The following is a 16861-nucleotide window of genomic DNA, read 5'->3' on the forward strand; positions in this document are numbered from 1 at the left end:
ACAGGTTTTTACTGTAATTTAAATAGGTAGATGTATATATAAGTAGTCGTTTACGGCCCCATGACGAAAGTCATGACCGAGTATTCTGTTTATTTCTGTTCTCTGTACAAGAAAGAGATATTTTGGGGGTGAAATCAGTTGGTTTCCAGACATTTTTTTTAACCTTAAATTGGTTTTAGATCAGCTCCTCCAAAGGAAGAGGCCTCACTATGTGAGGCCCACGTGCTTTTGCATCCCGCGCTTTTTGCCCTTTGCCCTTGGCCATCATCGCTTCCCCTCCAAAGGGAAACGGGTGACGCCAAGCAGTGGGGGAGGGGGGAAGGGCAGCCCGCGGGTCTAAAGCGTTCCTATTGGTGGGGAGAAGGAGCGAGAACGAAGCTCGAGCTGAGGCGTGGAAAAGAGGGGCGAAGGGGGCGGGGCTAAGCGGGGGGCGGGGCTAAAACGGCTTAACGGGAGCGAGGCGCAAGTGCAATTGTCCGCGCCTCGCTGCGATGGCGGCGGCGCCGAGCACAGTCGCACCGCTGGCGGCGGAGTCTTCCCCTCAGGAAGCTACCGTCTCTGCCGCCTCCTCCTCCTACACCGCCTGCGCGGCGGCGGCGGTGGCGGCGGCAGTGATTGTGCCTGCCTCCTCCGCCACCTCCACCCCTGCCAGCCCGCCTGCCGGTGGCTGTGGCGACGGCGGCGGCGGCTTTGGCGGCTCCACTATGGCGGCGGCGGGGAGGGGGGGCAGTAGTTTTAAAGTAGACACCCGCCCTTGCCTCAGAGAAGGTGAGTTCCCGTCCCGGGGTGTGGGGGCGGCCCCATCTCCTTCGCTGCCTCTCTTCAGCCCGTCCGGGATCGGACTGGGCGCGGTTCGCCACCGCCCCACCCCCCACCTGCTGTGGCGCAGTAAAGGCCAAGCTCGCCCCGCCCCGCCCTGCCGTAGTAGCCCCGAGTGTGCAAGATGGACCGAAGTAGAGAGGGGCTTCCCTACTTCTACCCCCCCAAAAGGATGGGGGGTCCCCAGGAAAAGAAGCTGCAGGTATTCACAAGGCAGGAGTTTAAAGGGAAGAAGAATACCACATAGTTTTTCTCCCAGCCAGGGTGCCTCAGGATGGTCTACGAAGCTGAGGTGTGAGTTGGTAAAAAGAGAGGGGGCAAGGTAGAAGTGCTGTGGAGCTGGAGGGTCAGGGAAAGGGAAGGGGGACTGATGGAGAAAGGGGGCAGAGATAAAGAAAAGGCCAAAGAAACAAGAGGGAGGAAACCCCGTTTGGTGAAATTCAGCATCCTGCAGTATAGAAACTTGCAGTAGGATATTTAAAGAGAGGAGGTTAGGAATTTGGGGAGGTTAGAATGTATACTTGAGCTTTAAAGTAGGAGCTGTTAGATTTTAGGATCATAGGGTCTGGTGGAGGGGGTTGTACAAAGAAAAGAATAAAGGAAGAGAGTGTGGTAGAAGCACAGATTTCAGAAATCACTTTGGAGAGTTTTCTTTGGCTATTTGAGGGTGTGATCTTGTAGAGCAAGGTTTAGGGGCCCATCTTTGAGATGGTTTTGATTTTAATAAGTGCTGTTGTACCTACCAACACATACTACTCCTAACATAAAAAAGATATTTCTTGACGATTTCAGTAATAAGTGGTTTCTAGTTCACACAAAATACTATATACTAGTAAACAGCCTACTAATAGCAAACTGTAAAATTTGCCATTGAAATGTGTTTTAAAGCAGTGTTTGGAAATGCTTCTTAGATTGTTGAGACTGATTCCACTACAGAAGAGCTCAGTAAAGCATTTTGCCATAGTCAATTTCGTAATTAATTTCCAGTATTTGTGTGTTACCTTATATTGCTAACTTGCCTCCAAAGTGAAAGACGTGGACACCAAAGTGGAGTAGAATAATTTAAGTTCCTTTTTCTTAGGAGGACACCCCATTAAAATTACCTCATAAAAATGATTTTCTCTTCACATTTTTAAATGGTACATCCCTCTGTGGTATTTCATAACTTTTCACACCTTTCACTTTGGAGGAATGGCAAAGCAGTAAAAAAAAAAAAAATCCTTTACAATATTGGTCATAGGCACATTACATAAATGCCACTTACTAAATATGGAAGTTAGAAATACACTGTGATATGGTGATGTCTTTTTATTTATTAACTCTCTTACTGAAGGCAACCTTTGAAAGACTGTAGTGTCTTTAGTCAGCCTGGATTTGTACAGTTGTTTCAGGATGAAAATATGAAATCTGGATTTTTTTGTTATTATACCAAACTATGTATAACTAGAAAGAAGGAGAGAACAGTTTTTAGAGGTGGTCGAGATCACAGTTCAATCTCGCTGTCATGGCCGTTCCACAGTAAACTTTAGGACCAGTATCTCATGGGTATCTCATGGAGCAAATGGCTTTTTGCCTGTCTCTGTGACTGGCTTGGTTATAGTATCTTTGAATTTATGTAGGTATTGAAGGCTTTAAGAGAGAGAAATTCATAAAGTAGTAGCAATACCCTGTATATACTATTACTAGCTGGCAAAATGAGGAGAGCTCTAGCATAGGAGTCTGGTGCAGTGAACTTAGGTTCTGTTGTTTATCTACTAGATTTTGTGACCCTGAACAGATCACAAACTTCCTGGATTTGGGTTTTGACATTTCTGAAATAGAGGTATTGGACCAGCCATACTCCAAGGTTGATTTCAGATCTGAAAGTATGAACCATGATTTTGCAGTTCTGCATTGATACTCTCGATGGCATTTCCATGGCTGTGCATTAGGACAGTAATTCATAAGCCATGAGAAACTTTGACCATAGTTATCATTTGACATTCAGTGAGTGATGAAATCTGTGTTGTTAGTGTTGAGACCATTTACTAAGATATGAAACCAAATATAATTGCTACCTAAAAATTATCTCTTACCATTTCATTTTAGGTAAATATCCTTCATTAACTGTTCACTCCAAACCAAAACTCTCTTCTTACCTTTCCACTTAACAAAAGATAAATATGTGATATAGTACACTGTCCAAAACATTATTAGGTCACAAAAATATTTTTGTTTAAATATTTATAAAGACTATAAATGGTTGCCAGTTGTATGATAGTAGATAAAGGAGAAGAGAGAAAAATGTTGCTTGATGGTGTGCCAGTATCTTTTGCTTGTTTGTTTTTTAAGCCCTGGTTAGAAAATCGGTCTAAATAGTGACAAAGAATTGTCAAGATTCCAGTTATTACAAGTCCACTCCAGATAGGACCATTAAAAGTGGTTTGATCAAGTATTTGCTGAACTATTTTCAACTATAGCCAACATCTTTCTTGGGGTTGGTAATGAGCAGATGTCAGTGGAGATTAGAAATTGCCAAGCAGGGGAGATTAGAAGCTTTTGAGGTTACAAATGGCAAATTGGGTAATAAAAACAAAACAACAAACAAAAGAAATGCCAAATAAATGGACATATGACAAAACACATACCTACCCAGAATTCATGGAAAGGAGAGTCATGAGATTTTGTAGGACACTTCATATTTCATTCAGTAACATTTTCAAAAATGTTTAATGGCTCAAAAATGAATTTTCACCCAGTATTAATGTTCCAGTGTAATCATAGTAAAAATCAAAACAAAAACAAATCCCTTTTATTTACCTCTTCTTTTTAAGAAAAAATAAATTAAGTGGATTCTGTTTTAGATTGGAGGATTGCTGGCTTTTTATTTAGTTAATTATCCATTTGCATAGCAATTACCTAACAATTACCTTTGTCTCCATATTATTCGGTAAAGTTTCAAGTCCACCATAAGAAAACCTAGTTAATGGCCTTTCCTTCATTTACTCAGGAATCATTTATTGAACACCTGTATGTGTGTGTGCCAGGCACTATGCTCAGTGATGAGGATATAGATGAATTAGACACAGCTATATTAAAGAGCTCAATAGTAGTGCTTGGTAGTAAAATTATAAAATGAACAAATAAATAGGAAAAATACAATTTTAAATATCACTTGTCGAACTCTTAAACTATCAGGACTGCCCCATTGTTTATTATAAACCTGTATTCTACCCATGGTGTCTTATATACTACAGGCACACTAAAGCACATTATTATAAATATGGTATCCAGGAAGGAATAATTAGCAAACTGTTAGAATTAATTTTTAATTCTTTACATTTGGCAGGGTGGGGATGTCTGGAGAGAGGTTAATGACCACTGGTTAGTTTCTGACCCTCTGTCTTTAATTAGGTGTCAATATGTGATAATATTGACTAAGCATGCCCCTTCCTATATTCATCACGTATCTGTTAGGGTAGGAACTTTGATTCTTTTCCACCTGAAACCAGTCTTGTAGATCCATTCACATTTACTAACCTGTTGGAATGAATGGCATGGTGGCTTTCTGACACCAAGTAGGTATGGGATCAAGTAAATTAATGGATATACACAGTACTTGAATTCATTTTATAACTTCACAAGCAGACAGGACTCCAGAGCTAACTAGCCACAGAGTGCTTATATTATGAAGGTCAGGGACTTAGTTTAAATAAAGACAAGGTAAATATTAAACATATAACTAGTACTCCCAGTTATTTTATTAATTACATTGTATTTTGTAATTGTTAATATGCTATAGGAAGGCCTTCATTATTTTTTTTTTGTAAGAATCTGTGTAAAATAGCCAAAACTTGCCAAACTTATAGGTCAGGTACTAATTTTATAAACTGAGAAAGTAAGGATACTAGATAGCATTATAACTGAGTGTTCATAACGTTCACGGGTACAAATCTGCATTTCTGGCACAAATAATATTTCTGAAAATTCCTTAAATGGGTTGTGACATTTAGGGGGAAAAGAGAGTTAAAACACCTTGGCAAGGTTAACATGATCCATTTTCCACTATAACTTAGTGTTGAGCTCTGTTTATCTTTCCTTTATATGATGGCGTTAAAAAATTGCAAAGGTCAAGTCAGCTATTAAAAAATCCTTTTAAATCAAAATGTTTGAGGGAGGCTATCTCAAAAGGTGTAATCATGGAGAATACAGCACATATGCTCTTTGCAGAATTAAGATGATGATTTTTCTGGTTTATTAACTTGACTTTATATTAACCTGACTTTATATCTGTGACTGGTTTATTAACTTGACTTTATATTAACCTGACTTTAAATCTGTGACTAAGAGTGAGATTTATGTTTATATGATTGCAGCCAGCTCTTCTAAGGTTTGCTCCATTCTTGTCACTTCATTAAAATAGGATGCAGAGTTTTTTTAGAATGCTATTTTTTTTTTGCAACAAGATCAGTTGGACTGTGAAATTCCCACTTCAACAAAGCATTAAGACAATTAATAGCTAGTTATTGCTATAAACATCTGATGGGTTGTCTTGAGGAAGAAATTTGGTCTTTTGTATAACTAAATCTAATTGTCATGCAACAAATGGAAGTAAGATTCATTTTGTTAATTATAGCCATTTATATATAGAATCATCTACTTTGAATAAGCTTAAACTTCTTATCAAGATAACCGAAAAACATTTAATTGGAGTGAACAGAGAAAGTTCTCATACTTAGAACTGAAGGGATGTTACAATCTTCCTTTCCTCAGAGATCCTGTATGGTTGTTTTTGGGGGGTTTGTTTGTTTGTTTTTGAGAGAGAGAGAGCCCGTGCATGCATGGTGCCTGGGGAGGGGGTAGAGGGAGAGTGAGGGAGAGAATCTTAAGGAGGCAACCCCGCCCAGTGCAGAGCCCAACACAGGGTTCGATCTCAGGACCCTGAGATCATGACCTGAGCCAAAATCAAAAGTCAGACACTTAACCAACTGAGCCATGCAGGCACCCCAGATCCTGTATGGTTTTTAATTTCATTAGTGAGAGTGGACCAAATTGTAGGCATAGATTCATTATTTTTTTTCTGACTCATGCCATAAATGTTTTTCTTTTATCACAAAAATCTATTTTATCCTAAATTGTCTGGTGTTATCTAGTAGTATTAGAAGAAAGTTTCAAATAGGATAATTTGGATTTCACACTCAATTGCATTTTTGGATACAGAAGTTAATGGTATTTTACTTTAGCATAATAATGCAGCTATTTGGAGTAGGTACAATCCAACAAGGGTCTCTAAAAACGAGTTTCTGAGAAGTGAATTCGTTTTGCTTTTTATATCATCAAAGGCAGATGCTCAAACAAGCTGAATTGAATATTTTTATATCAACATAAGGGATTCTAATCCACAGAATGTTAATTATTTGTACTCACATTTGTATTTCACTTACTTAAGAACATCCCTCAGCTATTACTAATGCCTCTCCTCAGACTTCGGAACTTTTTCATAGTCCAAATCCACCTGAATCTGGAATGATATATTTTAACTTCCCCACTCCTTTGTTTCCTATGACCTCTTTGGACTTTAGCTTCCTTATTTTGAAATGAGAACATTAGACTAAATCAGTTATAAACTAGAAGCAATTTTGCCCCACAAGGGACATGTGTCAATGTTTGGAGATATTTTTGTTTGTCACAACTGGGGAGTGCCGCCAACTTCTAGCTGGTAGAGTGCTGCTAAATGTCTTACCATGCATAGAATATCCCCTCACAACAATGAATTATCTGGCCCAAAGTGACAATAGTGCTAAGATTCAGAAACATTGGACTAAATGATCTCTAAAATTACTCTGATCTGATAAAAAGTTATTATATATAATATTAAGCAAAACTTTCAGCTACTGAATTAGTAAACAAGCACACTTTATCAAGCGATTATGTGTGTTAAACATTTTTTTTAAATTTTGTTTCATTTAATAGTCGGCATGTTCTGGGAGAGACACTGTGTTTCTGTACTTTTTAGATAAAAAAACTGGCTCAGAGTGGTTAAATACTTTGCTCAAGGGTATAATAGAGGTAGAGAGAGGATTTGAATCTGTTTGACCAACTCAAAAGCTTATTCTTTTTTCCTACTACCCAGTGCTGTAGGTCATAATTTTTCCCCCATTCCAAATTATTATGAAAGCTTTGCTTTCTCAAGTCATGTAAACACTCCTGTAGGAAAGAAATAAAAAGACTAAACACTTGGGACACCTGGGTGGTTCAGTCAGTGAAGCTTCCGCCTTCGGTCAGGTCATGATCCTAGGGTCCTGGGATCAAGTCCCGCATCGGGCTCCTTGCTCAGTGGGGAGCCTGCTTCTCCCTCTGCCTGCTGCTCCCCCCTGCTTGTGCTCTCTCTCTCTTTCTCTCTCTCTGACTAGTAAATAAATAAAATTTTTAAAAAGACTAAACACTTTCATTAATAGAAAATTGATTCTTTCTCTAACCAACGGCTAACGCCACACAAAAATATAATCAAATTGTAGGAGCACCAACTACATGAACTTTCTTATCAGATCCCATTTATAGTTTGTCACAAAACCACTCTTTCATTTAAAATAACCCTTATGAAAATTAACCCTTATAATTGTTATTCAAGAGAGGATCACTTATGTGATAATAGCAAAACAAAGGTTTATTACTTGCTCATGCATTTTCCTCTAAGTGATAAGTTGACTGCAGGGGAACTGCCTGCCCTTCATGCTGTGGTTGAGGGAGAAGAAGGTGCTTTTGTCTTTTATTTTAACTTTTTTCAGTATTTTATTACATTTCTTATTGTGGCCAAATATACACAACATAAAACTGTCATTTTAAGCATTTTTAAGTGTGCAACTCAGTGGCATTAAGTACATCCACGTTGTTAGGCAACCTTCACCACTATCCATATCCAGAAATTTTTCATTTTCCCAAACTGGAACTCTGTACCTGTAGGTCATAGTTTTGTTATATGACCATATTTCTCCAATCTAAAGAACTTTCTGATGTGTCTAATATCTGGAAAATAAAATATTTAAAAGTTATGCTTAATTTGTTAACAGTTGGCAATAAAAGTGTACTGTTTATATTGTGACCACAGAGGACAGCCTTGCAAAGCAGTTTTACTCTTTTAATACTCTGAATGTAAACAGGACCATGCATGAAACATGGTTTTATTTCATCTGTTCCATTTCCTTTAAGCTGTAACTCCATTATCAGCCTTAGGTCTCTGACAATTTGAATCTAGTTTTTGATAGTGCTTTCTTTATTTCCCATTGCTTTTTTTAGGTTAAAATGCAAAGAAATGTTATCAACATGAGAAACTCCTGTATGTTTCAAAGACAGTATATCCCAGTCTTTATTTAGAGGACACCATTGTATCACTAAGATCTCGCTATCAAGCTACACTAAGATGGGCTTTGATTCTGAGTATAAAATCTTGCTCCCCTATCCATATCTCTTTTCCAAGTTTATGATGGCATATAAAATTCAAATATGTCAGAGAATGAAGAACAGTTGAGAAGTACTATGCTACTATGCTAGGAATATTAAAGCAACATGTCTTAAGATCGACTGGGAGATATTTACCTTCCCATGTTCAAAGAACTTTATTTGCTGCAGGTGAGGGATGAAGTCACACTTATTTTTATTTATTTATTTATCATTATTTTGTCATTTGATATTATAATATGTAATCTACTTATATTTTTAACCCTAGCTCTCCTAACTAAATTAGATTGGAAGATGCAGGACCATCTGCCATGAATTTGGTGTATTCATTGTTGGAAAAGAAAACTCAGCCACTTATACCTAAATTATAACTAAATTATAGAGTATAAAATAATACCCTAATTTGCTAAAAAAAAAAAAATTGTTGACACCAGCTATAATGACCAAAACATTATACTTAGTAATTGAAATGCTGTGTATGTTTTTGCAAAGAAATAACTTGGAGAGAACCAATTTTAGGGTTAGGACATAGATAAGGAAATGCAGATAATGGAGGAGTAGGGGAAGAAATATTGGGACCTTTTGAATTTTTAGGCCCTAAAGTCTGTGCGACTGTATAGCTGCTTAAAACTTCAAACCATCTTTTGTGTTTCCTGATAGACTTATTATTTGGAAGGAGCTAAGATATTTGGATCCTTCTATAAGTACCCCACCAAAATTTTGCTTCTCTATGTATTTCTATCTAAAATACAACCTTTTCTTACTGATAACTATCAACCCATATATGGTCAAGTACAAAGAAACTTTAGAAATGGAAATATGAAAGATTGTGTTATGTTCTTAGTCATATAGCTAGTTAATAGCAGGGTAAAGGTTAATGCAGTCTCTCATTCTAGTGCTTTTTACAACTCTTAACTCCTTTTGGAATTAAGAATCATTGTGAGCCCATATTAACAACCAACCAATAAAAATACATTTGTTTCAAATTCTAACCAGTTTATAAAGAGAAAAGATGTGAAGAGAGTATAAAGAAGAAAAGGAAAAAGAGGAAGAAACAAATTGCCAACTTTCTTCAGCTATTCATTCCTACCAGAACCAGTTCCAAAGCCCCAGTTCTTTGTGAGCACACTTATTTTCGTTCCTGACATATAGTGAGTCCACAATAAACATTAGTTCCTGTTCCAGCCATCTTCCTCACAGCCAACATCATTTACTCACATGACTCCTAATTTAACGTCTATTCCCTGAAGTTGGTCTGCCCTCTAGGTCTTCCCCCTGAGACAGGCTGGAAAACGCACTATATATCACCAATTTTCTCTCCCACTTTTAGAATTGGCAATAGGCCATTTACTTCTGGGAGTCCAAAAATCATGTCTCAAATAGTGGGGATAGGGGTATAGTAGGGTCTAAAGGAACATTTTTTAGCATCTCTTGTGAATCAGGCATGTATTTCTTATATATGCCAAACCTAGAGAGGAAGTTTCTCATTCAAGACTTTGGCCTTTTTAAGAACCAGCTCTCGGAAATCTTGGGCAGACTTAGGCACTTACTAACTATGTAACTTTAGACAAATTGCTTGACCTTTCCAAGCCTCAGGTATAACCTTTAGAAAGTAGCAATCATTACATTCAGGTCAAATTTAGGGGAAATGCAGTTTGAAGAAAATTTGGCAGTGTGGGGTGCCCTCTGAAAAACAATACTCCATCATGTATGATTGTTCTCAGTAAAAAGCCAGCTTCCACAAGCCTCCTGTCTACAGATTCAGGATCTAAAAAATCTTGAAAGGCCAGAATTATTGGTAGAATCTAACAAAGGAGAACTTACATGAGACAAATACAAGTGTATATTGGGTCTTTTTGAGAGCCATAAATATTTCTATCTATATAACTATGTCCTGGAGCGCAGACTTTGGCTCCAGGTGAAAAAGAAGGTTGTATTTTAGTCAAAAGTTAGCCTAGCATGAGTCAATAGTATGATGTGCCCACCAAAAAAATAGTGAAGCTATCTTGGGCTATATTAATAGGAGAGAAATATTCAAAACAAAGAGGTGAATGTACTTAACACTACTGAACTGTACATTTAAAAATGGTTAGGGACGGGGCGCCTGGGTGGCTCAGTTGGTTAAGCGACTGCCTTCGGCTCAGGTCATGATCCTGGAGTCCCTGGATCGAGTCCTGGCATCGGGCTCCCTGCTCGGCAGGGAGTCTGCTTCTCCCTCTGACCCTCCCCCCTCTCATGTGCTCTCTCTCATTCTCTCTGTCTCAAATAAATAAATAAAATCTTTTAAAAAAATAAAATAAAAATGGTTAGGGTGGTAAATTTTATATTATACATTTTTACTACAATAAAAAAATGAGTTGATGATCTCATTTTACTAGCTTGTTGTTATTGTGACCCCATTAGGGTGATTGTGCTTATGTTACACTTTATGAATGGCAGGGATTTAGGTAAACTAGTGAGAGGACTAGAAATCGTACTGCATGACAGAACTGGGATCAGTTCACAAAAAGGCTAGGGTGGGAGGGGCAATAAAGATGTAACGATTCTCTTAAAATATTTGAGGATTGCCATTTTAGGAGAGGGATTATATTCACAATGACTTTGAGGAATAGAACTAGGACCAGTGGAAGCTCTGAGACACTATGAGACTGAACAGTGATGCATCAGCATCACCAGGGAACTTGTAAAAAGTTGTACATTCTTGGTCCGCCACCCCAGAACTACTGAATAAGAAGTTCTGGGAATGGGACCCAATAATTAATTAATCTTTTAACAAGTTTCCAGGTTATTCTGATGCACACGAAAGTTTGCGACCCCCCTACTCCAGGAAAACAGATTTTCAGTTCAACAGATTCAGCAACAGAGCACCTGGAAAGCTTTTAAAAACAAGACAAACAAACAAGAAACTATGGTGGGGACCTACTCCTGAGATTCTGGTTAATTGGTCTGGGGTGGAGTCTAGGTATTGGTATGTTTTAAAAATAACCTAGTGACTTCAGTGTGCAGCCAGGGTTGAGAACTACCTTTGCGAAAGGTTGAACTAGCATCACTAGGTAGGCTGTTTAAGAGATTACTTGGGGACCCTATTTAACAACACAGATTCTTGGGCTTCAACTCTGGAGATTTATATAGATTTGAGGTAGTGTCAAGGAATACTTTTTTTCTTTCTCTTTTTTCCTTTCTTTTTTTCAAAAATCATTTCAGGTTATACTAAAGCACAGTTAGCTTGATAAGTATCGTAGATGACAAAACCTGTATATCAATCAGCTTAGTCACCAAATAGATATTGGACAGCCGTTATGTGTAAGGATCTGCACCTGTCCTGTAGGGCAATGATTCCCAACATGGTTGATTATCAGAATCACTTGTGGTTGGATTGGACCACCCACAGAGATTTTTAGTTCAGCATGTATGATTTTGAAAAACTGCATGTGAATTTGATGTGATACCTAATTGAGAATATTTACATGAACTTTTTTATCTGAAATTTTGAACGTAGATTTAATCATATTTGAATTGATTAGGAAAGCATGCTCTTTAAAGAAAATTAGGGTCAATCCTCCTAAGTATATTTTAATGTGCATCATCATTCCAGTATCTTTTTTTTTTTAAAGATTTTATTTATTTATTTGACAGAGAGCGAGAGCAGGAACACAAGCAGGGGGAGTGGGAGAGGGAGAAGCGGGCTTCCTGCCGAGCAGGGAGCCCGATGTGGGACTCGATCCCAGGACCCTGGGATCATGACCTGAGCCGAAGGCAGATGCTTAACGACTGAGCCACCCAGGCGCCCCCAGTATCTTTTTTAATTACAGATTTTTGTGTATTTTAGTTTTTTATTCACTGAAGTCAAAACATGAGCACATTCATTATATTAGAATCACAAAGAATATCCCATTGACAAGTAATTGTAAGTGAATTTATTTGATCTAAGGTCAAAGTTCCACTTTTTGCATCAGGAATAACATTGTGTAAGCTTAAATGTGATAGATCTAAAAGCTTATCATATTCGTAGCAAATTCTAAGCTCCGGATTTAATGCCCCCTGGTTTTGATAGTTACATCTCTTATATCCATTCCTTCTTTTCTGTGCCTGCTGCCCCTCCTTTGGTTCAAGCCTCAGTGACCTCCTGCCTGCAATTGATTCCTAACTCCTATCCCCATTTTGAGCTACTTCTTTTCCCTTTTTGAATGCAGAATTCAATCCAAATGCCCTAATGAAGACAGCTATGATTTGGCCTCATTCCAACCTTTCAATTATCGTCCTTCATATACTTGCCTCTCCCCAAATATGTTTATTCCGCTTTTTTATCTGAATTTTACACATCTTTTAAATCTTAGTTCAAAACCTGTTCTCTAGAAAGATTTTCTCAAACTCCTCAGCAGGAACACATTGTACCTCGTGTCTTTTATCACTTATGACATTTGATTTTGGGATCATCGTTTTTTCTATACACTTACTAAAATTACTAAATTGTAAATTCCTTGAGATAGGAATTCATCGTTTCTAACATGTGGGACAGTAATGTATATAATGGAAAAAGTAGAGATAAAGCAAAGTTTTAGCTCCACCAAATAACACATGTGACAAGTAATTTTGATTGTACCGAATCCCTATTTTCTAATCTTCAGAATATGTGAAATGCCACTTACCTTGCATATTTGTTTTAAGGACTAAAGGGGTAAGCTGTTGTTTTGTTTGACACATAGAAGGCCTTCAATAGATGCTCATTCTTTTTCCTTATCTCTTTCCAAAATGTCTACCATAGTACTTTGAAACTAACTTCAATAAATATCATAAAGCTAAATGATGCCTAAAGGCACTGATGGCCTGAACTAGAGTGGTGTTACGGGAAGTGAAAAGAAGAGATGGATATGAAATGACATTATAAGCTAGAATTGACGTGAAATAGTGATTTTCTGGGGAGAAGAATGGCTGAGACTTTGAGCCTGAAATATTGTGCCATTTAATAAAGAAAAAAGACCAAGAGCTTATTTGAGGAAATGAGTCAAAGGCAGTAAGTCTAGGCAATACCATTCTAAAGAAAAAGTTACAGGGGTGCCAGTAACTTCATGGGCTTCCTGGAAATGATGTGGGGTACCGGTAATGAAAGGCTGGGTTAAAATACTCATCCTTTTTTTTTTTTTTTCAATATAGCACTGGGTGTTATATGCAAATAATGAATCATGGAACACTACATCAAAAACTAATGATGTAATGTATGGTGATGAACATAACATAATAATTTAAAAAATTGAAAATAAATAAATAAATAAATAAATAAATAAAATACTCGTCCTTGGTATTTCCCAACTTGAGTTGGGAAACATTGAGTTTCAAACATTGAGTATTTAGACCTGGGGAAATCTGGAATTAAAGATTGATTTAAGAGAGAAATGAGTGTTATATTTTAGGAATTATTGAACTTCTAAATTAGTAGTTTCTTTTGTCTTCTTAAAGGAAGCTTTCCTTTGGTAATAAGATATATTGCTAACAAATTATAATATTTACTATTTAAAGGTTTTAAAGGGAAATTCAAAATCTTACCAGTATGCTCAAATTGCATATAATAGTTAATTCTGAAACAAGGGAAGTCCTGAAATACATTTTAACCTCTTTACCTTGCTGATTTTAGAGTCAAAGATAAATCATATATTCTAAAACAATCTAAAAAAATAATTCAGAGGGGATACTATCGATATATTATAGGGATAAATTTTTAAGTGTTTGTCAAGGCATTTCTGACATGTTCCTAATTACAGTTATTCTTTCTTTTTATTAAACTATAATTAACATAAAGTATTATATTAGTTGCATTAGTAATTAGTTACATTACTAAATGTAATGATTCAACAATTCTGTTTTTCAGTGCTCATCAAGATAAGTGTACTCTTTGTTTTGTTTTGTTTTGTTTTGTTGGCTTTTTTTATTGTTACGTTAATCACCATACATTACATCATTAGTTTTTGATGTAGTTTTCCATGATTCATGGTTTGCGTATAACACCCAGTGCTCCATTCAGTACGGGCCCTCTTTAATACCCATCACCAGGCTAATCCATCCCCCCATCCCACTCCCTTCTAGAACCCTCTGTTTGTTTCTCAGAGTCCATAGTCTCTCAAGATAAGTGTGCTCTTAATGCTTTTATCTATTTCACCACTTCACCCACCCACCTCCCCTCTGGAAACCACCAGGTTTTGATCTGTATTTAAGAATCTGCTTTTTGGGTTTGCCTCTTTTTTACTTTCTTCATTTGTTTTGTTTCTTAAATTCCATATATGAGTAAAATGGTATGGTATTTGTCTTTTCTCTGACTGACTTAAGTTAGCATTCTACCCTCTAGATCCATCCATGTTGTAGCAAATGGCAAGATTTCATTTTTTATGGCTGAGTAGTATTCCATTGTGTGTATATGTGTGTGTGTGTGTGTGTGTGTGTACACACATCACATCTTCTTTATCCATTTGTCTATGGATAGACACTTGGGTTGCTTCTACATCTTGGCTATTGTAAATAACGCTGCAATAAACATAGGGGTGCAATAAACACAGTGTTTTCATTTTCTTTGGGTAAATACCCAATAGTGGAATTACTAGATCATATGATAATTCTATTTTTAAGTTTTGAGGAAGCTCCATACTGTTTTCCACAGTGGCTGCACCAATGTTGCATTCTCAACAGTGTATGAGGGTTCCTTTTTCTCCACATCTTCACCAACACTTGTTAATTTTTGTGTTTTTGATTTTAGCCGTTCTTACAGGTGTAAAGTGATACCTCATTGTGGTTTTAATTTGCATTGCCCTGATGATTAGTGATGTTAATTATAGTTATTCTTATCTTGGACAGGCAATTTTTTAAGAAAGCCTTTTTAGTGCATACAGTGATACTGAAAATTAAGCTTAGTTGAAGATATCTGACATAACTTTTAAAATGAGTATCTTTAGGTGTGCCTGGGTGGTGCAGTCAGTTAAGTGGCTGGCTCATGATTTTGGCTCAGGTCATGATCTCAGGGTCCTGGGATTGAGCCCCCTGCATTGGGCTCCACACTCAGTGGGGAGTCTGCTTGAGGATTCTTTCTGTCTCTCCCTCTCCCTGTGCCCCTCCCCCTGCTCATACACACTCTCTCTCTCTAAAATAAATAAATCTTAATAAAATAAATATCTTTAAAAGTTTTTAAATAGAAAGTTTTACATGTGTTTTGCAAAAATTAAAACAAGGTAACTATAAAGAATAAAATGTTAAAGTTTCTCCCTTTGTTCCTTTTCTAGCCCCATTTCCCAGAGTTAACCACTTTTAAATTTAACTTATTTCTTTCCATATTTTTTCTATGTGGTGTATAATTAATTTTTGTTAGTGTTGGGAACTGGATGTGTTATATTTTTTCTTCTACAACAGAAACTTAACTTAGGTAATAAGTTATATTGCCAACAAACTATAATATTTACTAAAGATTTTAAAGGGAAATTCAAAATCTTACCAGTATGCTCAGTTTATTAATTTAATGTATCATTGGCATTGCTCCATAAATATGTGGTATCAACTTATTCATTTAAATAGCCAAGCAGTGAGCAAAATTTTGATGTTTTGTGATTTGAAACTTATAGATAAACTAATAAACTTTGGCAGAATACATTGCACCTGTTAAGAATCTTAGGTAGAAGTGTGGACCTCAAGTGTAAATGCAGAAAGTTTCAGTATGTGTTATTACTACAGTGAGAAACACTATAGCATAATTTCTAGATGTCATTACATGAACATAACTTTATAGCTTTGAGGGGCTTGTGTGAGACATGTTTTGCCAGATGGGTATGCTAGTCTTTTTACAATAATGGAGGATGTTTGCCCACCATGACCAAAGTTTCTTTGTGGTTCCAAATGATTTTTAGATAACATTATAGCCATAGCTCTAGATAAGTGACAGTCTTAAAACAATGCTTTTCTTAGGATTATCTCTTGTAAAACAAAATTCCAAGGCTGGGTTTTTTAACCCTGCCTTTCATTATTGGTGCCCTAGATCATCCCATGAAGCTCATGAAGTTACTGATAACCCCATAACTTTTCCTTTGGAATGATATGGCCTAGACTTATCGTACTAAATAAGTAACTCTTACTATATCAGACATTAGAATCATACTTAATATACCCATATTAAGTTGCAACCTCAATAAGCAAAAAGTTATTACTGTAGCCTCACAGGCACTCAGATTTGAGGTGACATATGAAGTAATAGATAGTTGAAGAATGAAAATGATACTTCTCAATATTCATTAATGTGATATACAGTCTCACCTTCCTTTATTTTATTCATAGATATGACTTGGAGTGAAGAGGAGAAGACTGAACTTTATACAGATAACTTTTGTAATATTTGTGGAGTGGTGCTACAGTTTGAATCACAAAGGATTTCACATTATGAGGTAGGTTAAAATAATGGGAATAGAGTCTATAGGAAGTTTTTATTTTATTTCATTTTTTATGATTTAATGTATACATATATTTATTTATATATTTGTTTATCCTCCAAACTCATTTAAAGGTTTTTAAGGTTTTTAAATGTAGCAGATAAACTTCATATTTTATCATTTTTGATTCTTATGAAAATCCTGTG

General features: G+C 36.7%; 1 protein-coding gene across 1 annotated transcript in view; it reads left to right on the forward strand.

The window, feature by feature from the left end:
- Positions 1–491: 491 nt before the first annotated feature.
- The window catches only part of ZMAT1 (zinc finger matrin-type 1), a 36322-nt gene continuing 19952 nt past the window's right edge, over positions 492–16861 (forward strand). Inside the window, exons 1-2 of the mRNA XM_021697597.2 lie at positions 492–768; positions 16564–16670. Of these exons, the coding sequence (XP_021553272.2) occupies positions 492–768; positions 16564–16670 (384 nt within the window). The remainder of the gene's footprint in view (positions 769–16563; positions 16671–16861) is intronic.

Source organism: Neomonachus schauinslandi, chromosome X (assembly GCF_002201575.2).
Source record: "Neomonachus schauinslandi chromosome X, ASM220157v2, whole genome shotgun sequence".
Classification (NCBI taxonomy): Eukaryota; Metazoa; Chordata; class Mammalia; order Carnivora; family Phocidae; genus Neomonachus; species Neomonachus schauinslandi.